This window comes from Leopardus geoffroyi, chromosome B3 (genome assembly GCF_018350155.1).
Source record: "Leopardus geoffroyi isolate Oge1 chromosome B3, O.geoffroyi_Oge1_pat1.0, whole genome shotgun sequence".
Lineage (NCBI taxonomy): Eukaryota > Metazoa > Chordata > Mammalia > Carnivora > Felidae > Leopardus > Leopardus geoffroyi.
In genome coordinates, this window is record NC_059337.1 from 41,636,787 (window position 1) to 41,662,467 (window position 25,681).

Genomic DNA, 25,681 nt, shown 5'->3' on the forward strand with positions numbered 1-25,681 from the left:
ATGGGTTAAATAAGTGATGGGGATTAAGGAGGGCACTTGTTGTAATGAGCACTGGGTGTTGTCTGAAAGTGTGGAATCATTAAATTCTAAACCTGAAACCAGTATTACACTGTATGTTAACTAACTGGAATTTAAATAAAACCTTGGGGGAAAAAAAGTACATGGGAGTTCTTTGTACTATTCTTAGCAATGTGTCTTTAAGTGTGGAATTATATCAAAATACAAGTTTTTGGAGATTAAAAAAATTTTATTCTTTACTTCCAATTCAGGACACACTTTTTGGGGCACCTAGATGGTTCAGTCAGTTAAGCATCCGACTTCGGCTTAGGTCATGATCTCATGGTTTGTGGGTTCGAGCCCCACATTGTGCTCTCTGCTGTCAGCAAGGAGTCCGCTGGCTTCAGATCCTCTGTCCTCCCCCATCTCTCTCTGCTGCTCCCTCTCTCTCTCTCAAAATAAATAAATAAACTTTTAAAAAGTTAATTAATTTAAAAAGAACACACTTTTTTTAAAATACCAAAACACAAGGAACAAGGCTAAATTACCAATGCGCAGAGCCAAAGAGTTTTATGAACCCAGCATTAACTCCACTATATTGATGATGAACTAACTAATCCAGTAAAAATATTACAACATATTAAATGTAGTAGTCCAAAGGACCTTACAACTTTCTTTTACATATTCAAAGTCTGGCGTGCGATTTGGTTTCCTAAGCAGAGTCAAAAAACCCCTCTGGTCTACCTAGTTTTTCTGCTGACTCTAATAGAAACAATATCTTGCTCTGTCCATCAGAGAAGGTAAATCTGAGTTTGAATTTTTACTCAAATAGAGTAAGGCAAAAGATCGGTCTCAGTGATTTAACTATCTGAATGATAATTAGTAAGATCCATTTTTGATAGGACAAAGATCTTGCCCTAAAAACAGATTTAAAATATTTCATTTAAAAATAGACACCAAATTAAACATGGCAGACCAACTTCTCTCTAATCTCCTGTTCCTAACATCCCACTAAAATGACAAAAAAGGAATTAAACTGATAATAATTCACAAGGATAAACAGAACATGTGAGGCAACCAAAGCACACAAAAGATTTCAACGTGTTTTGGGAAGTCAGGAAGAAGTTAAGAGGAGCTTTAAGAATCTTAGTAGTGCAAAGGAAGCTACAACCTAACTGCCAGCAGAAAAGAATGCAGACAGGAGGTGGCCCTGGGCTCAGGGACACTAGGCACAGCAGACAGCAGGAGAAGGACAGGATTGAAAACAATGGATCTAAGGGCTGTAAGGAACAACTGAATCATGAAACTTCCTACACCCTGATGTCAGAACATTCGTGGCCAGGTGTATAGCCTGGGAAAACTGGAAAACTGGAAAACTGAATAGAGCTAAAAAAAAAAAAGTTCTCATACAGACATCTTCAGTGTCACCTCCAATGAAAAAAGTTCCCCTTACCTCATAGCAAAGCCAAATATAAACAAGCCCATCAACTCACGAAGCTTTTTAGTGCCTCACTCTTGTATAAAGACAGACAGACAAAGATTAAACAAATCCTTGAAAAAACCCCTAGTCTGAATCGTCTTAAAAGAAAGGGACACCTGGCTGGCTCAGGCGGTAGAGCATGCAACTCTGGACCTCAGGGTCATGAGTTCAAGCCCCATGTTAGGCACACAAATTACTTTGAAAAGAAAAGAAAAGAAAAAGAAAAGAAAGAAAAGAAAAGAAAAAAAAGAAAAGAAAAGAAAGAAGAAAGGAAGAAAGAAAGAGAAGGAAGGAAGAACGAATGAACAAGAGGAATCCAGAGGAAACAAATAATGTTGTAGCACAGAAGCACAGAAAAACTTTAAAACAAATTCTAAAACTCTGGAGTAATAGAAGATACTGCAAAAAAGCAAAAGGATATATGAAGAGGCAATGGTCAGAAAAACGAGAAAAAGCTCTTGAAAATTAAAAATATGATTATCAAAATTCAATAAAAAGGATAGAAGAAAAAATTAAGGAAATACTTCAGGAACTGGAGCCAAAGGGCAAAGAAATAAAAAGATAAGAAAATTGCAAGTTCTATCCAGGACAACCAACATTCAATTAATAGGAGTTCCAGAAAGAAAAAAGAACACATTGAGAGATATGAGTATGGGAAGATAAGTATGCTATCAAACACGGACACTGAAAGGCCCCTTCAGTACCCATCACAATAAAAGAAAAACTACCCATACCAACACATATCACTCTGAGATTTCAGAACACTAAGGATAAAAATATCCTAAAAGCATCCAGAAAAAGAATAAAAGGATATACACTATGTGAAGTCTTAATAATCAGAAAGGCATCAGGTTTCTCAACAGCAACACTGGAAGCCTAAAAACAAAGAAACAACACTTTCCTATTTCTCAGAGAAAAATCTTTTCTAACTAATATTCTATAGTCAGTCAAGCAATCAAGTATGAAGGTGGAATAAAAGTGTCAGGCTTGCATGGGGTCAAAAATCTGCCTTCTATGAGGAGGGGGCTGTATGACATACTCCAACAGAAGTCTAATAAACCAAGAAAGAAAAAGAAATGGGATCCAGGAAATGGGAGATCTCAGTGACAAGAGAACAGCAAGGGAATAACAGGATAAAATAGGATAAAAAGTGCACAGTAGGCCTAGAGAACAATCTGTTCAAATAGGAGCAAGAAGGCCCTGGAAAAGAGGTCTTCAGAAAAAAAAAATAATAATAATACTAAGAGATTGTTTGCTTAAGTGCTTGAAAAACAATATTCATAGACATTTGACAAATTTAGAAGTAAATCTGGGAGAAATTTTGTAGAAGGCAAATTTTTTAAGAAAGGCAATTATTAACTCAAGGAAAAATAAAATTCTGGAAAAGAAAGAAAAAGTACTCTCCATATTAACCAGAACTTGTACTCTAACTATATTGAGAAATGCAAAAATGGACAGAAAGGAGGGTGGAACAAACACTAGTGTCCCCATTTGCCAGAGCAAGATGTCAAGAGATAAAGCCTAAAAGCAATAAATTAAGAAATAACAATGTATTACTTAGAAGTATACAGGTATTTACCAGCATGAGAGAGAAAACTAAATGGACCTGAAAGTGGTTGTCTATGGCAGTAAAATTGAGGGCAGAGGGGAGGGAAATTGCTGCTGTGATTTAAACCTTTGGCTACTATGACTTAATTATGTACATGTATTATTTTTTGAAAACATGAATTAATCTTTAAAAGGTAAATTGATAAAATCCTATCAATTCATGTAACTGCCCAAACCATTTTTTCATCTTTAAGAAAAAGCATGTCTAAAAGTTATTCCATGGCATTTAGTGATGTATGGAATTGCTGAATCACTATACTGTACACTTGAAACTAATATAAAACTGTATGTTAACTATACTGGAATTAAAAATGTTTAAAAATCTCTTACATGACATAAAATTTACAATAGCAACTTATCATATGAGGTGTGTTAGGCACACAGTGAATTCCCTATATACTACAAGCAGAATTTGCAGAGCTAATTGTATGTGTTTTTTACTAGAGAATATAATTTCAAAACTGGCCAAAACGTGTCATCTATATGTTAGCAGATCCAGTTACCTACAGAGCTAGAAAAGAGAGGGCATCTGGTCTTGCTGACTTCCCACACAGAGGCAAATTTTGATCCATAAGGCTGGTCCCCTCACCTGAGATTAAATGCTCAAGCATTTTAATCTATTTTGAAATTTCTGTAATCAGTTTTCAACATCAAATGCAAACAACATATGGAAATAATGTATGTGAAACTATATAAGCCCCCAAACAGTAATGCATTAAATAAAATTGTTATTAGTCATTCTATCACAAACTCTGACTTCTTCAGACCTATTTTGGTGAAAAACCTAATGAAGCTATTATGTATGCTACATCTACCCTACCAGCCTTCAGCTAACTGCTGGAACTGTGCCCCTACCTCCAAATGAGGGGAAAGGGTAGTGGGGAGGAGGATTAAAACTACTAAAGCCAAAGCAGATTACCAAATCTAGAGTCAAAATGGGCCACTTTTGCCTTTGGAAGACCAGACACAAATAACTACAGAAAAATTACCAAGAGTTTATATTTATATCGTTTCAAAAATAACTTCCCCTATGAAGCAGATTATGCAGAATGAAAACAAAAGCCATGCATCACTTAAGAATAATTCTGATGGGGCACCTGGGTGGCTCAGTCGGTTAAGAGTCTGACTTCGGCTCAGGTCATGATCCCACAGTTTGTGAGTTCGAGCCCTGCGTCGGGCTCTGTGCTGACAGCTCAGAGCCTGGAGCCTGCTTCAGATTCCATGTCTCCCTCTCTCTATCTGCCCTCCCCCGCTTGTGCTCTTCTCTCAAAAATAAATAAACATTAAAAAAAAAAAAAAGAAGAATTCTGACATCCAATTTTTCCATTTATTTCACATAGCAAGATCTAATCTATTCCATGCTTTTGCCAATAAACTGAGTAAGCAAATCCAATGGTAGTGAGATCTTCAAAAGAAAACAATCAGGTCATAAATATAAACACCACACAACTATTATTTCAAAAGAGCAAGTATATGCAATACAAGACTCATATATATATATATATATATATGTGTGTGTGTATATATATGAATATTTATAATTTTTATTTATAAATAAATAAAATAAGTAAGAAGTTTAAGAACCTCCCATTGTCAAAGACTTTACTCAGAGAACAGGTTTAATATCTGCATTGTATAATTCTCTTCCTAGTTTTCTGTGGTTACATAATAAAGGAAAGCAGTAAAGCACAAAGGGGTGGGGGTGGGGAACACCACACTTGTATTTACTGGTATGCTGGGAATCTCTTCATTCTCCAAAAATCAGTGTGACTATTTATGAAAAAATGGAAAGAAAAACTATAAAATGGGCACATACTTATATTCTGCCTAAGGGGCTAGATACCAAATATTACAGAAAATAGGCACCTGCAAACTCCAACAGCTGTTCTAATTGTTTAACAAAAAACAAGAGTTGGAATTTTTTAAAAAATAGTAGACACAAATCTAAAATCTGACCCACGTTTCCCCAAAATATCTATTAGTTGTTCAAAGAAGAAAAACCCACAAAAGCCTAAAAAATGTTTTTGTTTTTTTGTTGTTGTTGTTTTTAACTTTTTCAACGTTTATTTATTTTTGGGACAGAGAGAGACAGAGCATGAACAGGGGAGGGGCAGAGAGAGAGGGAGACACAGAATCGGAAACAGGCTCCAGGCTCTGAGCCATCAGCCCAGAGCCTGACGCGGGGCTCGAACTCACGGACCGCGAGATGGTGACCTGGCTGAAGTCGGACGCTTAACCGACTGCGTCACCCAGGCGCCCCTAAAAAGTGTTTTTAAATGAGGCTCTAAAAAGACTACAAACAAACAAAACACTTAAAATAACTGAATGTAACTGATGTAGTAAAGCTCTCAAGTGAAACTCTCATGTCATGAATGTTGATGTCTGGCAACTACTGCACACCCATAAGGTAAAACTTGAGTCCTTAGTCGGTGCAGAGCAATTTCTCCAATGTTAACACATCTCACAATTAACATTCAAAATAACTTTAAAATTTTTTTAAATATTTATTTATTATTTTTGAGAGAGACAGAGCACAAGTTGGAGGGGGAAGAGAGAGAGGGAGGCACAGAGTCTGAAGCAGGCTCCAGGCTCTGAGCTGTCAGCACAGAACCCAACACGGGGCTCAAACTCTCAAACCATGAGATCATGACCTGAGCAGAAGTCGGAGGCTCAACCAACTGAGCCACCCAGCCTCCCCTAACATTCAAAATAATTTAAGTGGAAGCTAGAGTTAATCTCAAATAAATCAAAGGACCTTTAACAGGGTGGCATTAAAATTAAAAGATTATCAATCAATAACCTAAGTACTGGACCCAAGAACTCTAAGAATGATTGACAGATTGATTGATGGATGTTTATTTATTTTTGAGAGAGAAACAGACAGACTGTGAGGGGGGTAGGGGCAGAGAGTAGGAAACACAGAATCCAAAGCAGGCTCCAGGCTCTGAGCTGTTAGCACAGAGCCTGACACAGGGCTCAAACCCATGAACTGTGAGATCATGACCTGAGCCAGTCAGACACTTAACCGACTGAGCCACCCAGCCACGCCAGCAACTAACGCTAAGTTTTAAATAGAAGTTCTTTTTTAAAAAATATTACATTAAAGCATTTCTCTAACATGTTATCTATCAAATTTTGCAAAACATTCTAGAGCAAAAACTGTTTCCTTGAAATTTCAGTATGATCTTCAAAAACTTTGACCAAAACATTACCATCCCAATATTGTGCAACAAATGTTCAAAACAAAGGAATGAACAATAATCTATTATTATACAATAAGTGTAGTATCTTACAAGCAGTTAAATTAAACCTGTAGGAATATGACAGTTAATCACCAGCCTGCTCTTTCTGATGATGAGATAGTACAAGAACAGTCTATAAAATGAAGAGTCTTCAGGGTAGGTCAAGGATAAACAGGCAAACAGATGTTTACAAAGCTGTCTTAAACCTAACTAGAAAAAATATCAGGACTGAATGTCTACTCAAGATGGAAAACGGCCCACTGATAGAACTATTCAATCCTAAAGCACAGTACAAAGTCTTCACATAAAAACCAGTTGGCTATATCTTTTCAAAGATACAAGCTAGTTCATATTGTAAAAATAAACTTTGAATTCCCACCTTGTATTTATTAATCATGAAGCATTTAGCTAACACAAACACTAAGACACTATAAACTTCAATGTCTAAGTTTAATTTCAACAATAGTTTTCAAAATCTGAAATGGCCTAAGTCCATCTGCATTTTATACATCTGTAAATAACACACATACATACTTTTCAATATTTAAGAGAGGGAAATCTGTTTTAATCTTTGTAGTCTAAAAACTATAATTAACCTTTATAAGAAATACAACTGGAAAATCTTAGACCATAACTAAGTGGAATCTACAAAGTACACTGGCCTAAAAGCAAAAATTCAAAAAACCTCTGAGCTACCAGAAGCAAAAGCAAAATTTCTTATCTTAAGAATTCCCTATCTCCCGTACCCCATATGAAAACCACCTCCAAGAAGAATCTTCTCTACCAGAAACAAAATTTAAAAATGAGAAGGGACTTGGAGCACCTGGGTGGCTCAGGTGGTTAACCGCCGACTTCAGCTCAGGTCATGATCTTGCAGTTCATGAGTTCGAGCCCCATGTCAGGCTCTGCACTGACAGCTCAGAGCCTGGAGCCTGCTGTGGATTCTGTCTCCCTCTCTCTCTGCTCCTTCCCCACTTATGCTCTCTCTCTCTCTCTCTCTCTCTCTCTCTTAAAAATAAATAAACATTAAAAAAAAATTAAAAATGAGAAGGACAACTTCAAGAGCAGAAGCACACTTATTTTTTCTTAATGTTTTATTTTTATTTTTGAGACAGCACAAGCAGAGGAGGGGCAAAGAAAGAGAGACCAGGATTTGAAGTGGGCTCTGAGCTGACAGCAGTGAGCCAATGAGTCCAATGTGGGGCTCAAATTCACGAACACAATGTGAGATCATGATCTGAGCTGAAGTCAGATGCTCACCCAGCCACCTAGGTGCCGGAAGAACAGAAGCGCATTTTAAAAATAACCAAAGGCTAACTGCATTTTATCCATTGCTATGTTGAGAAGGCTGATTTATTATATCTGAACTAAAGTAATATGAATTTCAGACAACAAAAAAAAAATTAGATCTGAACTGTAATGAAGTTAAGACATTCAAAAACAGCAGTTTCTTCCAACCACATTACCAATCTTGTTCCAACTTGTCTGCACTTTAATCAATAAACAGGGAGAGGAAAGGCTAATCAAATACAGAATTTTAAAATAAATTATTTTCAAAATGTGGAATTTAAAACATATTTCTGCCAAAAATCTTCAAAGGAATTATTTCCAGCATGTTTCCAAACACTTTAAATCCTTTAAATTATTAAGCACTAAGTTACTGGATGACAAAATAAAGACCCTGCTTTTTAAAAGGCAAGCCTAAAGTATGGTTTGAATGGTATTTAAATCTAAGCTTTGGGCTATCTCTAATACCCCCAAGCATCTTAAGCAACTCTCTTAATCTTTGTCTCAGTTTCACAATCCATAAAACAGGAAAAACTACAAGGATGGGCAGTTAATTAAATTAGTCAGGATTAAACGCTAGCAATCTTCTTTGAAGTTACTTTATGTTGTTCTCCATTCTCCTCCTACTCAGTAAAACTAATAGATGAGAAAACATCTGGAATTACTATAGATACTAACATCTGCAGACTCACAGCAGCTAAAAGATGATCTCTACATACAAGTTTCTAAATTAAAAAGCATTCAAACCCCAAAAGATTCCAGGATACAACTGCAATTAACAAGTTTTAGGTAAATTCTCTTTCAATCTAAAAGACACCTACTCTTACCTACATTCTCAATTTAGACTTACTATGAATCACAGAGCATCTTGAGAGGTCTTGGCACAAAATAATTCTAGGTAAGATGAACAAGATGTTACTAATATCAATGCTATTCTTACCATTCTAAACTGTCAGTCAAGGTAAGCTTCATCACAAATATACCATCCAAAAAGTACTAGCCCCTGCTGAGAATCTAAGTACTTCCTTCTAAGCCATCTGTCCAGGCAAGCTCTATTAAAACACCCAGAATGCAATTACTCTCATGTCTAAAGGAGCTATGAATAAACATGAAACACTAGAATATATTAAACCGTATATATTTTCCACTTCAAGCACTGATAAACTACCTACCCAACTCTATTCCAATGCCTAGGCTGAACACCAAACCCATAAGGAGGGAGGTGGGAAACTGCAGTTAATCGAAGGATAATATTTTTTTTTTTAAAGGAGAAAAATAGGGGTGCCTGGGTGGCTCAGTCGGTTAAGCATCAGACTTCAGCTCAGGTCATAATCTCGTCATTTGTGGGGTCAAGCCACCATGTGGGGTTCTGTGCTGAGAACTTGGAGCCTGGAGCCTGCTTCAGATTATGGGTCGGTCGGTCTGTCTGTCTCTCTCTCTCTCTCTCTCTCTCTGCCCCTCCCCTGCTCACGCTCTGTCCCTGTCTCTCAAAAATATTAAAAAAAAAAAAAAAAAAAAAAAAAAAAAAAGAAGAAGAAGAAGAAGAGGAAAAAATATATAAAATAGCTCAAGAAAGAGAGAAAAGCTCTAAAAGAAAGAAAAAAACAAAGTTGGGGGAAATGTACATGTAAATTACTCCCTGATAGAAGAGAGACTCAATTAAATTTTTAAAACAGGAATTTAAATTACTCACTGAGCTCAAACTAAACTACTTACTCTCCTGCTTACTGAGCTACAAATACTACAAACGTAAGTATTTCTAAATCTAGTTTCAACAATCCAAAAATGAATCTATTAAATTCCAGTAAAGAAGGAAATTGCATATATTAAAATGATTTAAAAAGTAGGATGTTATAAAGGCCTAAGGCTAATGCTGTAAAAGCAAATAATGATGAGAAGGAATTATTTTGAGAATAAATGAATAACGGGAAACCGAAACAAAGAGTTCACATTCTCCTCTTAACCCTATCCTTTCTTCTGCTTTGGACCTGAAGGATATTCTTTGTATACCACTAAGAATACTATTTAGAAAATAACTTCTGATCAATGTGTCAAAACTTCACAAGAGCAAAACGTTAGGCTCAATGCCCAAACTGCAGCCTCTCCAAGCAAATACACAAAGCACACTCTAGATTCTAGGTATTTCACATCTACTACCTATTATTTAGAGACTTTGCTAAGGCTGGTTTAAGGTTCTGGGGGTGAGGAGCAATCCTGCTAGAAAACCTCGAAAGACAATTACATTTGACTTAAGCTTACAAATATTACCAACAAAGTTTAAGTTCTTCAGAGAAGTATATAAAATTCAAATGTTAGCCTCTAGAATTAATGTGAAAAGCATCACCTGTCCACTGATTTTGAACTGCCCCAACCACACTGACACTAAAATGTCCACCTGCCCATCTATAAACACAGAATGCCAAAAGAATACAAATTCATTGTGGCAACAACATTGCAGAAGGCCATTTGCTCATAATCCAGACAGAGTATACCTTACAAACTAAAATATTGGGAGTGAGGTCTGGTGAAAGCATTCTGGGGAGAAGTTCACTCTGCATTTATTTTCAACATAAAGTTTAAGGCCATTCCAGCCATGATCTTAAGTTGAAGAAATTCCTTCATTCATTAAGCAAATATTTACTGAGTGTCTTATATACATGCTAAGCACCTAATAAGTACTTCAAACAGTGTTACCAAAAGCAGAAAATACATTCGACTCAAGGATGAACAAATGACTGATCCTATCTAGAAAATTTAGTCTACTGGGCATCCAAGAGTCTTCTTTAGATGAAGGTTGTAAGAGAAATATGACACAAGATAACCCATCACCAGATCAAGGTAATTTCTCACATTTATCACAAGCTTTACTAAAAATCACAAATTTATTACCACTGTCAAGGACTCAATAATTAGTGCCTATTCTTACTAAACGGATCTTCAAAACAGGTGGGGGTATCTCTAATGTCCACCCCCAATTGGAGAACACTTACTTCATTTACACTTAGTTTTCTTGGGTAGAATAATGTGAGGGCAACTGTGTACTGGAAACTTAAAGAGGTATTCTCAGCTCTTTGAAGAATTAATCAGGGAAAATTCTCATGACTATGCTATTAAAATATCTCCAATTTAACTGGCTATTTTATTTAATCCAAACGCCTGCGGTCCAAATGCTTATTCTTTGGCTTTAGTTATTAAAACAGTTGTGTTTAGGGCACCTTTTTAAACAATTTGTGTTTTCTCTCCTGTATTTTACCACTTCTTCAGTCATTTTACCCACAAAAGTAAGAAATGCCCAAGCCTCCAGCTTCTGAAAATAACATCTGGTATGTGCACGTAACAAAGATCTTGAGAGAATGTCCTAGTTTTTATTTAAAACTTTTTCACTCAAAATGAAATGCCCTTAGCAAAGATTAGACATAAATCAGCCTTTACCTTATTAGGAAATTGCTATTTTCAACATTTACCTTAAACCACAACATGGATTTATCTTCTAACCTGTTAGCTTCCTGTCTCTCACCAACTAGATTAGACTGTAACTTTTTTGAGAGGACAGGACAACTGGACCCCAACAGAACTGGATCCGTTCCCAGCAAATATATTTGAAAACCCTGTAAGTCTCCACAAAGACATAAATGTGGCTAGCCTTAAGGATTTATCTAATATTTTAAAGCTTTTTATTAGAGTAATTGCCCTTCACGGTTAGTATAGTTATATTACTAGTGCATTCTCAAAGTGCGGTCCTGGACCCCTGAGAGTTTCCAAAACCCTGTCAGGGGTATAGTGAAGTCAAACCATTTTCATAAATAATAATAAGATGTTACTTTTATTGTTTACCCTCATTCTCTCACAAGCATACAGTGGAGTTTTCCAGAGGCTACATGATGTGTGGTATCTCAAGAGACTGAATGCAGAAGCAGATACGAAAATGCAGCTGTCTCCTATTAAGCTAGACAATAATAAGAGCTGCAGAAATGTAAAATAATGCCACTCTCCTTATTAAATCTTTGTTTTGAAAAGTACAGTTATTTTATGTAAACTATTGTTTCTATTAACAGGTTATGGGTTTATTACTGTTATTTGTAAATGACTTACTAAAATATATTTAAGTTTTGTTTTAATATCTAGTACAGCAAATATCAATAGATACAAGTCATACAAAAGCTGAGGTTTCAGTAGTTTTTAAGTATATAGGGGTCCCAAGAAGAAAAAGTTTGAGAACCACTGTAGTATACAACTATATAACCTAACATACAGTGCCTTATTCCATAAATAAGAAGCTCAAGTTAATGCTGAAATATAATTACTTCTTACACACCCTAATCTTGTTGAGTAAGATATCTCCTTGCAAAGCGTAATTCAGCATAAAGCCAGTCTGTCCTAGGCCCTATTTAAGGGGCTTTAGATATTTAAGTATGCAGACTCCTATTTATAAAGATGTTCTGGCTGTAATACCACCTATTACTTGCCTAGTGTACAGGAGTTTCCCAACACTTTCACGAAAAATTATCTTGTTCATCCTAGCAGCAACCTATGAAGTAGATGTGAAGTATTACTCCCCCCCCCTTTTTTTTTTACAGATGAAATAATCAAAGTGATGCTCAAAAGAAAAAGAACTACTTGTCCAAGGATGTACTGCTAGCTAACAGAGCCTAGGACGTTGGCCTTTTGCAATTTGCTTGGCTGCCTTAAGGCTGTTTCACTGTGGTGTAATTGCAAGCTCCCAAAGAAAACAAGGCGAGGGCATTACTTTTATTGTCCCAGTGCCAAAACAGGGATTTTTTTTCCCTCCTTAATAAGAATGTAATCGGACTCAATACTCAGTCACAGCATTATTCAACACACTGGCTACCCTTTTGGTCCCCTACCAAAAAAAAAAAAAAAAAAAAAAGAAAGAAAGAAAATAAATTCAAGAGTTAGAGAATAAATACCAGAATACATAACACTCCAAGATGATGAATTAGTTAAGGACTCACAGATTTACTAATCATTTAATCACTGAAACAGGCAGGCAAGAACAAGATCAAGCTCAATACAGTAACAGAAGATTATATCAACAAATGGATGACAACAGGTTAAAATGGGAGGCCCATACGAAACGGGTTCAATTCACAAAACATGAACAGAAGGAAAAAAAACATAAAGTTGTGAATCTAGCTTTATTGATTCTAGAAATCCAAGCATGTGACTAGAACCACCCTTGTGAAGCAATGTCAGAGACAAATTTTGTTTCAAGATGCAAAGACCGCCATCCTCCTCCTGGGAGAGAAATCACCCCATCTTTAAGGCTACACATAAATACTTTGTTCTTGTTATCAGCACAAGTCTGTTAGTTATGCTCCATTTTAACTTCAGTTCCTCAAGAGATACTCATTTTTCTGCACTTATTTCCACAGTCAAGTGGACTCCCTGACTGACAAAGGCCAAGACTGACTCACACAGGCTATCTGCCACTTGCATAAGCTCTTTCCCCTTTATAATTTTTTTAATGTTTATTTATTTTGAGATATAGAGAGCACGCCCACAAGCACGGGGGGGGTGCAGGGATGGGTGACTGGAGCAGAGAGAGTGAAAGAGTGAGAGTGAAAGAGTGAGAGAGAGTGAGAGTGAGAGAGTGAGAGAGAGTGAGAATCCCAAGCAGGCTTCGTGCTGTCAGCACAGAGGCCAACACAGGGCTTGATCCCATGAACCGTTCATGACCTGATCTGGAACCAAGAGTCAGACACTTCAACAACTGAGCCACCCAGGCGTCCCTCTTTTTTAGATGCATATGCTCAGCGAGGCCATCTTTAAATACGATGTGATTTTACCTAGAAAAAAACAGAAGTGTGCTGTCCACTTTGTACCCCTGAAGTTTACTACAGATGAGCAAGAGCTCCATTCCTCAAGTGATAAGCTTTTCCTAGTGTTCACTTTGGTCCTTTGTTTTTCAAATCTCTGGGGCGGGTGGGGGGGAGGATTAAAAGTTAGGTTATAGCACGACAGCTATAGCTACAATTATAGCTAATGCACCCCCAACCAATTTGTAAAACGATTTGCTACACCGTATTTATTTTTCCATACTCAACATTCACTGTGGAAGAGAAATTTGTAGGTGAAAGCTAATTTGTACAAGTTTCTGCACCTTCATAAAAAAACTGCAATACTGCACTGTAAAACCAATTTCACCAGTTAATCTTTAAAGGCTTCATGCAGAAAAAGATCATCTGACTTTACAAAGGCACGAAAAAGCATCAAACCTCTGAAAGCTCCAAGAAACCGCAGTTATTTCTAGTCCTTACCCTAGAGTACCTTTTTCTTTGTGGCGTTGCCTATGTTTTTCTCCAAGGACATAATCACCATTTAAGAAGTAACCTGTCAAAAGTGTTAAAGTGTTCTCTCAACTACCTTCCCAGCTCCAAACCACAATGATAAATGTCACACATCCAAACTGTACCATTGCCATTTTCCTATATTTCTTCAAATGAACTTAAGGGTATTGAAACGCACAATTCAAATTTTACACTACACCTCAAGCTACCATTGATCACCTCAAAGCTAATAAACAAAGACTAGCGGCGGCACCAGGGCCCTACCAGGAAGTAATCAAAGCAGTGTGGCTGGTGCGATCCTAAGTCGCTAGAGCAGACAATAAGAGGGCACTGGGGCTTCCAAAGAGCCCAACAGAAGGAGTTAAGATGCTTAAGTAACGCAAAAGCAGTACATAAACCTAATAACGGTCCTACAGTACATGAATTCGGGAATCCTAACGCAATTTCAGACAACCCAAATATATGAAAGGCAACTCGAGCCGCCCTTCCAAACCAGCTGCTGGCTCAGCCTCCGGAGCTTTTTAGCCCGCAGCCTGTCTTCAAACTTCACCCTTCACGTTTGATGAAAGACTCCAACCTCCGCCGCCCGAGTTCCGAGCGCCTCTCGGGGCTGAGGGCTCCCACCTGGCGTGGATCGAGTTGCCCGAGCCTGCCGGGAAGCGAAAGGAAGCCGGGCGGAGGAAGCGGCGAAGGGCCCCTGCGCGCCCCGCAGCCCAGACAAAGCTGCGCCCGGTGAGCGGCGCTTTTCTCGTGTGGTTGAGGAGGGACGCAACCCGGGCCCCACCACACGTGCGGCCGCCGCGTGGGGGCCGGACACCCGCCCCCACAGCCCCGGACCCGGCGACACGGGTGAGTACAGCCCCCCGGCAGGGCGGGGCGGGGGGCGAGCCGCGCGGGCCCGGGCCCCCGCCCGCCGCTGCCCCCACGCGCTCGTGGCCCCCGCGGGCTCCCGCCCCTCTCGGGCCTCTCCTCAGCGGGCCGGGCCGTCGGGCCGCGGGAAACAAAGGAGCCGCCGCCGCTCCACCCGCGGCGCCCGCCCGAGCCCGCCTCACCGAGTACCCCTCCCCAGGCGCCGGGCCCGGCTCGCCCTCACCCCACCCTGGGTCCGCGCGCCGGCCGCCCGCGGCCCCTAGACGGCAGGCCGGGCGAGACCGGGGCCTCGGGTGCGCGGCAGGGCCGCCCCGGGGCCGCACTCACCGCTGCAACACCAAGACGACGGGGAGCCGTTGGGGAACTTGGCTGAGTCCGGAGTGATGCAGACGCTTGAGCTGAGGTGTGGACACTCCATTGCCACGAGGAGGGCGGCGAGGAAGACTAAGGCTCGGAGACTGGGAGACGGGGCGGGGGGCGGCGCGGCTGCGAAGGCTCCGTCTGGGGTCGCTCCTCGCCGGGCGCTCGGCCGACGGCGGCTGCGTCCCGAGCCCTTGCGTCAAAGAAAGCAAAGGCTTCCGGGCGCCGGGTTTTCCCACCCGCCGTCTCCAGAAGCCCCGCTCCCAAGAACGTGGAATTCCGCGATCCGGGTTCTACCGCCACCCATAGGCTCAGGGCTTCCGTCTTCCCAGGCCGGCCCCGCCCCGCCCCTAGTCAGGCCCCGCCCCCAGACCCGGCCCCGCCCCCGTCCTCTCGCTCCGGGTGGGGTTCCAAAGCGCGCGGGCGGGTGGCGCTGAGAATCCCGCTGCGTTCGCGAGTGGCTTCCCAACTTTGCAGCGCGGAGCGGCTGTGGCTTCCCCCTCTTACCGGTAAGGGTGGGGCGCCAAGCCCCCACACGCCGGGCAGGTCCGCTGCGTTTACCGCGGAGGAGCGAGTGCTCACAGAGAAGACTGATCCGGCGTGTTGTGTGGTGGTCTGACTACTCTGTGGTAGAACATCTGGCCACTCAGAAAAGTGTGAAGAAAATAAAAACCACCTGGGCAGACGGGGACTGGAGCTCCCATTTTACACACGAAGACACAAGCGCAGAGAGGTTTAGGTACTGGCTCCCGGTGGCCCAGCGGGCTGCATACATCCCAGAACAGTCCCGATTTAGTGTCATGCTCCCTGCGACAGGTTCGATATTGACCTGGTTCTAGGTTCTGAACACGTGGCCTTTAGCCAGTCACCTGGGTGCTGTATGGCTGGGACCGCGGGGGCGCCCACGAACCTGGCTTCAGATCTTGTCACTGTGACTCACCATCTGCTTTGCCTGGAACACGTGGTTGGACTTTCATCCCTAACCCCCAGTGTGGGTTTAAGCGAGATGTAACCTGGGTTTGCTGCGTGCGAGGTCTCAATTACTATGTGATAAAAAGGGAAGGGATCTAACATTTGTTAGATCCTACTACTTTTTTCGTTAGACACCTACTAGCCAGGCACTTGACACACAATATCTCATTTAAACCTCGCACCGCTCTGCTAGCTGCCGTTACCCTACCCTTTTTGGCCTGGGGGAATTGGTTAATCCACGCGAGGACTGGATCCCTAGCTCTCAGATCGCTCTGTAGAAAAAGGGGCCAGGGCAATCCTCAACCGGCCGCTTGGGCAGTCATTACACCCGAGCTAGCCTGCGATCTCTCTGGGGGAATGGCCTTGAGGACGTCTGGGGCTATTACAAATATTGCCTCAAAGTTGGAGCTTCTTGTAAAACCCGGCGAAGGAGCTGCAGGGCCAGGAGGCGAGCGGGGGCGGGGTGGGGGTGGGGGCTGATGTGGCAATCCTGCGGGCAGGGCGAAAGGGGGAAGGAAGGTCAGGAAATGATTAACCGGGCAGGGCCGGGTAGTGGTTAGAGCTGGGCAACTCCCCGCAGCAGCGCAGTCCTGAAGCAGCCCGGGACGCCCTCCCGGTCACTTGTCACGCCTTCCCATTCCTACCCCTCCTACGCCCCGCTCCGTCCCCCGCCCCCCCCCCCCCCCCACACACCCTCCACCAGGACTCGGTTTCTTCCTCTCATTCTTCTGCCTCATGATGTTTAGTCAGTCACCTGGGGCATCTCTGCCGACCCTTTTCTCCCAGCAATACTTTGGAATTAAAGCTCTTCTGTTGCTTTCCAAGTTTTATTTGATTGCTTTTAGAGCATGCCCCGGTCTGGGGATTTTATGGCAGTGAGGAGTGTGGAAAGTGTAGCTGCTCAAATACTAGCTCTGTTGCCTACTTGATGGCCAACTTTAGAAAGCAAATGTCTCTCTAGTCCTCCCAACCCTTTGTTTTCTAATCTGTAAAAGTGGAAAAATAATACTTATCTCACAAGGAAGATGGAAGACTTCATAAGAATTGCCACTACTTAGTAGATAGCCCATAATCTATAGCTTTTTTTTTTTTTAATAGACTGTGAGGACATAATTCCCCAGGAAGGGGGTGGATAAACAATAAATCGGACCTTTGCTCAATCTGACCTTCCAGTCCTCTCCAGTCCTTCTTCCAATGCCTGGCTAGAGCAACCTCTATTTCTCTCTAAACAACTACCCCCCATTTAGTATCCATACCCTCTCATTTAGCCATGGAGCAGGCGCTGACCCATGTCCTCTTCATTCCAGTATGTACTGTTTTCACCCTCCAAGAGACTCAGTTTCCTCATCCTCTAGACCTCAGCTGAAACATTACTTCCTCAGAAAGGCCTTTCCTGACCCCTCTCCACCCCTAGGTTATTTCCAGGTGATGCCTATGTGATGCCCTTGTCTGCCCCCATACTCTGCCTATTCGAAACACTCTTCATGCGTGTAATTATTTATTTAATGTCTGTCTCCCCCTTGGAGGTCCATAAGAGTAGCAAGCAAGTCTGTCTGGTTTCCTTCTGTATTCCTAATATGGAACATGGACGATGTCCAATAAGTAAGTGTTCAATAATGAATGAATGAATGAATGAATGAGTGATCAATTAGCAATGTCTACCAGGGGCAGGAGCTGAGGAAGTGGCTGGTATTAGGCCAGGTATTTGCCACTCCCCTGCCCCTCCCAGTTGATCTGTAAATTTCCTTTGGGTTCTGAGTTTATCATTTTAATGACATTAGGAATGTACAAGCACCTAAAGTGTATACTGCTAAAAAAAAAAAAAAAAAAAAAGAAGAAGAAGAAGAAGAAAGAAAAGGAAAAGAAGGTTTTTATTAGCGTCTTCTTCCTCCCAAGTAGAATTAAAAACTCCTGTGAGTAGGGGCCCTAATTTAGTCATCACTGACTGCTAAAGTTCCCAAAGGGCAAACTATGACTTTCCAACAGTCAAACAGTCCAGAGAAGCTGGGCAAAATCAGAAAGGCCCTCCTGGGGCTTTCACTAAATTTCCCTAAAACACAGAGAACTTTCCTGTGTCTCTCAGCTTTCATTTTATATATATATATATATACACACACACACACACACACACATATATATACACACATATATATGCACATATATATACATATGTATACATGTACATACATACATATGCATGTGTATACACACATACACATACACACATTTTTTTGGGGGGGGACCTTCACGGTGAGTAAATGTGTCAAAAGGGGGAAGACCATGGCCATGCACGCTGAGAAATCAACTTTCTCAGTTCCTGATCTCTCCTGGCTACCTATAACAATGTTTGCTTTTTTGTTCTTAGCCCACATCCCTTTGGCTCCTGGGAGCCCTGACATACATAGAGCCCTGGTGGTGACAAGCCAACCTCTAGCTCGGGCAGTAGGGAAGGCAGCAGTGGGGATTCCCCGACCAGCCCTCTAGAGACCGGGGAACTGGGGCGGGGCAGGGACATGGGGGGAGCTCCTGCCAGGAGCAGCGGGAGTATTTTAAAAGTTTGCACTTTTCAGAGGACAGGAATACACAATTTCAACCATGCTATCAAACGGTTTCTCTTATAAAGGATATATATATATACAGACATACACACATATACATATACATATATATGTATATATATATATATAAAGGAGGGGGCCTGCTGAGAGGGGACGTCATACGTTGCCATGGGAACAATGATCAGGAAAGGTCTCAAGGTTGCTGTGACCTTCCCCTAGCCTTACACTTGAGATTTGTACCAGAAGTGGGTGGCCCCGAAGCAAGGATTACAAACTGACCAGGCCCTGGAGAAGACTAGCTATCTTCACGCAGGCTTATTGGAAGCGCACAGAGAGCTGAGTTAATTATTTACCGTAGAGATTTTTTTTTTCTAAGAGCAAAGCCTCCTTGGGAAACCAAACTTAGATCTAGAGAAGGCTTGGCAAAGATTCAGAAGTGAGGGGGCAGGTAGGAACAGCCCCTCGGGACTCTTTTATCACCTGGTTTGATTTTCCAAGAGGCTCTTATCTGATACTTCCTTGCTTGTTTACTTGTTTATCTAGTATCAGTCTCTTCCATGAGAACAGAGACCTTTCCAGTCCTGTTCACTGCCTGATTTCCAACTCCTGGAATTGAGCCTGGTTCTCTGCAGGTCCTGGGTAACTATTTGAAAAACTGAAGGAAGGTGGGTGTGGCCTTGAGCCAGCCAGCGTTCTCGTAGTCACGAATACTTACCTGCGGTGTAATTTTCCCACTTCTTCCATTTACCCCTTTCGCATTATCTCCCTGCCCCCAATTCTCCAGTGGCTCCCCATCTCTGGCAAGATAAAATCAATCAGAAACCCACTGCTGTCAATCACCTGTCCCTTCTCTTTTGCTAAAGCTTTTTATTTATTTATTTTACTGTTCCAGCAGTACTGAAATAGCTCCCTCATTTTAGAAAATGTGCTTCCTTACACGTCTGTGTCCTCCCCTACCTGTTTCCCTTCTATCTGACAGCTCCTACTCCTTCCCCATGAAGCATATAACCTCCTCAAGAAAGCCCTCCATCACTCAGGTAAGCAGACTTCCTAGCCCCCCCCCCCCCCCCCCCCCCCCACCCACCCATTCTGTCCCCTAAGCTTGTCATATAGTGCTGTTACTTTCTGTTTAGGGTTCAGTCTCCCTTGGGTAGAGTTGCTTATCTTTTTCTCAATGGATATTAGGTACCTAGTTCAGCGATTGCAGATATTAAGAAAACATCCTATTAGTTGATTAAATGTTGAAAGTGCCCCTTTCGAGAGTGATTATATCAATCATTATGTAATGGTCCCATAGGTATTCACAGAAAGAATTGCAGTTATATAACAACAGAAACTTAACGTTTATTGGGTCCCAACTAGGTGCCAAATATTACATCAAGTGGTTTTCATTTCTTGTTTAATCCCCACAACAAACCTGAGAGGTAGATATTATCATTTCCATTTTATTGGTGAAAGAACTAAAGCTCAAAGGTGAAATAATTGCACAAATTTACACAATTAGTACTTGGTCTTTTATCCAATGTGGTAGAGTTTCACCCCTCATACACATGGTCAGCTAAAGGATTTTGCAGTATTATGTGTGTGTGTGGGGGGGGGGGTAGCTGATGTTCCTAATAATGAAGACTCTTAAGGACCACAGGACACAGAAGAGCCTTCTAAGTAACTAAAGAATCATTTACTCCCATTGTAATAATCATTATTTCATCAACATCTTAATTTGTATTGCTTTTAATGCTTTTTTCTTTATGGTTGAAATGTAAACTTCACAGTGCTTTCAGGAAGGAGATGAGAAGGTTCTCTTGTTTAAAGACCCACTTTTCTTTTTTTTTTTTTTTTAATTTTTTTTTTTCAACGTTTATTTATTTTTGGGACAGAGAGAGACAGAGCATGAACAGGGGAGGGGCAGAGAGAGAGGGAGACACAGAATCGGAAACAGGCTCCGGGCTCTGAGCCATCAGCCCAGAGCCCGACGCGGGGCTCGAACTCACGGACAGCGAGATCGTGACCTGGCTGAAGTCGGACGCTTAACCGACTGTGCCACCCAGGCGCCCCAAAGACCCACTTTTCAAGGGCACTTGGGTGGTTCAGTTATTTAAGCATCCAACTTTCCAATTCTTGATCTCAGCTCATGTCTTGATCTCAGGGTCATAAGTTCAATCCCTGCGTTGGGCTCCACGTTCCTCGCTGGGAGTGAAAACTAATTAAAAAAAGTAATAGGAGTGCCTGGGTGGCTCAGTCTGTTGAGCGTCCAACTTTGGCTCAGGTTATCATCTTCCATTTGGTGGGTTCAAATCCCTCATCGGGCTCTGTGCTGGCAGCTCAGAGCCTGGAGCCTGCTTCGGATTCTGTGTGTCTCTCTCTGTCCCTCCCCTGCTTACGCTCTCAGTCTCTCTCTCTCTCAAAATAAATAAATAAACAATAATAATGATAATAATAATAATAATAATGGGGCACCTGAGTAGCTCAGTCGGTTAAACGTCTGACTCTTGGTTTTGGCTCAGGTAATGATCTTGCAGTTCCTAAGTTCGAGCCACACATTAGGCTCCTAGCTAACAGTGCAGAGCCTGCATGGGATTCTCTCTCCCTCTCTCCCTGCCCCTCCCCTGCTCGTGCCCTCTCTCTCAAAATAAATAAACTTAAACTAAAACTAAACTAAAATTTAAAAAGATCCCCTTTGCAGATAAAGCACTGACTAAGCAAAACACCATGACCCTAGCACCAAACAACTCTGACAGTGAAGGAAATACTTCTCTCACTAGGCCTTAGTGTTCCATTTGTAAAATTAGGGGGTGGAATTAAATTATCCCCAAGGGCCTTTCCAGAGTGAGCATCCAGTGATCCTGTGATAACTCATGGCCAGCCAGTGACACTGGCAGAGCCAGGATGATCCTTCTGTCCTGTGGCAGAGACTGCTAGCTGTTTACCCCAAATCTGTCTCTTTTCCTCCTGGGTTCACAACCAGCAATCTCTCAGCTTCCCTTGTGACTAGGTGTAGCCATTTTTAGTCAATGGAGACTGAGCAGAAATCGCAAGGATCAGCCTTGGCCGGCACTGTGGACAGCTGCCCAAGACAAAAATACTTCAGCGTCCAGTTTTGTGTATCAACACATGGAGGAAGTGGGGGGAATATTTTAGGTCAGATCTGGAAAGAAAGATGGGTTTCCTAGGCTTCCAATCTGCTCTTTCTGCGTTCTCTCTTCAACCGTTCATTCATTTGTTTGACAAATCTTGTCTGTGCTGCTGCCATATGCGAGGCACTGAAGATTCAGGGACTCAGAGCCTGGTGCTATGTGGGGGTCCCCCTCTACTAACATCTCTTTGCCACTAACAAGATGGAAAGTGTTGTGGTATCACTCCTTTCTCCTTGTTCGTTGCATGACTGCACATCAGAGCCTTTGAGTTTCAAAGTGCTATCTAGACGTGGAGCTTCCAGCCTTCTAATTGTGAAAATGGCTTTACATGTAAAGGGCCTGTCTTGGTGCTTGGCATACAGTAGATCCTCAGGAAGTGTTCGTTTTCTCGATACCTTGTCAAACAGGAGGATTGATGTGGGAAATGGAGGATGATGGCTCGAAATCCTTGATTCTAGTATAGCTGGCCCAGAAGGTTAGATTTTTGTTCGTTTAAAGGCATCTGGGCCAGACCATTCAATACATATCACAGATGCTCAAGGCTCATGGGATACAAAAAGTCTCATCTCAAAGGGATGAGGAAGGGGCAAGAGAAGCAGACCAGCAAGCAGGCAATTGCAGCACAGTGTGATAAGTGCTAGGAGGGGAAGTACAGGATGTTGCTTAGCCCCAAATAAGGGGCAACTAACCCAAACTGGTGGGTGGGGGTGAGGGAAAGCATCATGCAGGGCTTCCTGGAGGAAGTGAGATATGATGTGGGACTTGATTGATACCTAAGAGTTAGCCAGGTAAAGTATGGTGGTGGGAAGGGAACATAGTTTCCAAGGCAGAGGGAATTGTATCTGCAAATGCTCAGAGGCTTGGAGAGGATCTGAACCTGCCAGTCTGGCTGGAGAGTCATGTAGAAGGAGATGGAAAGCTGAAAGATGAGCTGGGAGGTAGGCAGAAGACAGACAACGTAGGGCTACTGACTCCCCAAAGCAGAGAACTGCCAACACAGAGAAATCTGGGGCCCCAAGACTCTGGCATCTTTCGGGGTTGCACTTTGCCAGGTCCTGGGAAAGGGGATAAGGGTGCAAAGATACAGAAGAATAAGAGATATGACAGAGTAAAGAAAGGCACTAACAATTATTTTTTTTTTTCAACGTTTATTTATTTTTGGGACAGAGAGAGACAGAGCATGAACGGGGGAGGGGCAGAGAGAGAGGGAGACACAGAATCGGAAACAGGCTCCAGGCTCTGAGCCATCAGCCCAGAGCCCGACGCGGGGCTCGAACTCACGGACCGCGAGATCGTGACCTGGCTGAAGTCAGACGCTTAACCGACTGCGCCACCCAGGCGCCCCAACAATTATTAAACACCTATATGATGTTGAATTGCCTTAGCCACCTGGAAAATGCAAACTAAAACCACAGTGTATACCTATCTAGAAACAAAGAGGCAGGGACTAGAATGCAGATGTGACTCCCCTTTACCCCTAATCGTGATGGGAGACTGTGTCCTGACTGTGTCATGATGGGAGGAGCTTACAACCCACTGAAAAGGAGAGGCTCATGGAATTTTGATGGGGAAAGAATCCTAGGCTTGGAGAACCTCCGTCTCTACCTTCCCCTCTCCTTTCCTAACCTTAACCTGACCTGACGATTCAGCTCTCTGGAATATTCAGCTCACCAGAAAATGAATTTCTCAAAGTGCAGAACATAGTCCCAGGCCTTTCTGTGAGGTGCCTGGTGCATTGGAAAGAAGTAGAGCTTTGGTGCCAATCAGACTAGGATCCTGCTTCTGCCACTGGCCTGCTGTGTGACCTTAGGCCAGCATCCTGACCTCTCTGAGCCTCTGTCTATGAAATGGGAATAATAATAGTTGCTTCCAAAATGGTGACTTCCCTACTTAATGCTCACTCTCCCTTAGCCATATACTTACTATTTGGAAAGAGAGAACAGGGATTCACATGTCACGATTGGAACCATTTTCTGCAGTCACCAACACCCATAACTTCTGCATTTATGTAATTATACCTCAAAGGTTATAAGCATATATATTTTTTAATTTTTAAATTTATTTTTAACATTTATTTTATTATTGAAAGACAGAGAGAGTCAGGGTGTGAGCAGGGGAGGGGCAGAGAGAGACACACACACAGAATCCGAAGCAGGTTCCAGGCTCCGAGCTGTCAGCACAGAGCCCGACGCGGGGCTGGAACTCACAAACCGCGAGATCATGACCTGAGCCCAAGTCAGACGCTTAAATGACTGAGCCACCCAGGCGCATCTATAAACATATTTTATAATTACATTATAGAAAGCAGTGCTGTGGCTGACCCGGTTATAAACTGGCAGAAGCATGGGGAAAAAAGGTATTTGACATTATTATCATCTACAGAACAATGGTGGGAAAGTAGGGAAAAGGCATTCCAGCCCTCTTGGCCATTCTCAGTCACCCGTGGGGTAGCTGGCCCTTTTGGGCTGGAAGCGAGACCAGAAGCAACAAGGCTTCACAGAAAATGACCCTTCTCAAGAGTCCTTCGGGCAAAACGATTAACGAGCTGGAAGGGTCAGGAGTTTCACAGAGGAGGAAGCTGGTCCCAGAGAGATGTCACATTTGTCCAGCACCCCCCAGAGTCCTCTGGTTGGCTTCTGACACCAGAGTGCTCCTCGCTTGCCAGAGTCTGTGCAAAGCCAAGTTAGAGAAGAGTTTTTTTGTGCACTTCTTTCGGCCTTTTCCTGTGCTCAGGATGTTGGTTGTACTGGGGAAAAAGATGGCCAGAGAGGGAAAAATACTGGGTGCAGCACTCAGTACAGCAAGTTCCTCCATAAATAACTTCTAGACTCAAGCCAGTGAGCCCTCTGAAGGCAGCAGTAGCCCAGAAAAAAGTCCCTGGTGCATATGAGGCACTCAGGGAATTACATTACTCTGGTAAATAAGTGTGTGTTAAGCAGTGAGCAACTCAGTCTAAAGCTTACTCTGGAAAGACATACAAGAAATTGGTAACAGCTGTTGGCTCTGGAGAGGCAGGCTGAGTGAAGAGGAGGGAGAAAGGGAAATTTCTTTTTCACTGTACACCCTTTTATTTCTTTTGAGTTGTGTACTACTGGTTATCAAAAAGGTAAGTTACATTTAAAGAAAGAAAACGTAAGGCTAAGGCAATTCCCCACTCAGAGAACCGTGCACCACAATAAGAGGGAGAGCTGGGTCTTTGGAGTCAAATCACCTTGGCTTTGACTGTCAGCTAATCCTGCTACTTCTGAGCTGTGTATCCTAAAGCAGGTTATCTCCCCTCTCTGAGCCTCACTCTGGGCCTCATCTAACCACAACGAGGACAATGATCCTCGACTGGACTGTTGTGAAGGTAAATGAGATAACCTATCAACACTTCTAGAGCCTCACCACGGACCAGATACCCTTCTGAAGCTACTGTCTGTGTATTGATTCATTTCACCCTCAGGACAACCCTGAGGGATACTACTATTCTTTGGTTCCTCCTTATATATTTTAAAAAATTTTTTTTTAACATTTATTCAATTTTGAGAGACAGAGAGAGACAGAGTATGAGCGGGGGAGGGGCAGAGAGAGAGGGAGACACTCCGAAGCAGGCTCCAGGCTCTGAGCTGTCAGCACAGAGCCTGACGTGGGGCTCGAACTCACAGACCGTGAGATCATGAGCTGAGCCGAAGTCGGATGCTTAACCAACTGAGCCACCCAGGCACCCCCATCCTTATCTTATAGATGAAGAAACCGAGGCCCAGAGGGACTGAGAAAATTGTTCAGAGTCTCACAGCCAGGCAGGCTACCTCCCCAGCCTGGCTCTTCCCACCTCCATTCTGATGCCTTGTAATGTTCCATCTTCTCCTTTTCAATAGGGAAC

At 42.5% G+C, this 25,681-nt stretch overlaps 1 protein-coding gene and 1 long non-coding RNA gene across 9 annotated transcripts in view; one reads left to right on the forward strand and one right to left on the reverse strand.

The window, feature by feature from the left end:
• The window catches only part of USP3 (ubiquitin specific peptidase 3), a 114,216-nt gene extending 97,865 nt beyond the window's left edge, over window positions 1–16,351 (reverse strand). For 2 of the 8 annotated variants that reach the window (XM_045449473.1, XM_045449470.1), the window contains exon 1: window positions 15,120–15,418. In XM_045449473.1, coding sequence (XP_045305429.1) covers window positions 15,120–15,210 — 91 coding nt within the window. In that variant the 5' untranslated portion in view covers window positions 15,211–15,418. Of the gene's footprint in view, window positions 1–15,119; window positions 15,434–15,659 lie in introns of those variants that run through there. The other 6 variants (XM_045449467.1, XM_045449466.1, XM_045449472.1 and 3 more) reach the window with 6 other exon arrangements.
• Window positions 16,352–18,282: 1,931 nt separating this feature from the next.
• On the forward strand, window positions 18,283–20,182 carry LOC123582895. The gene is made up of 2 exons (XR_006704635.1): window positions 18,283–19,130; window positions 19,226–20,182. It is a non-coding gene; the product is annotated as an uncharacterized LOC123582895 (long non-coding RNA).
• Window positions 20,183–25,681: the final 5,499 nt, after the last annotated feature.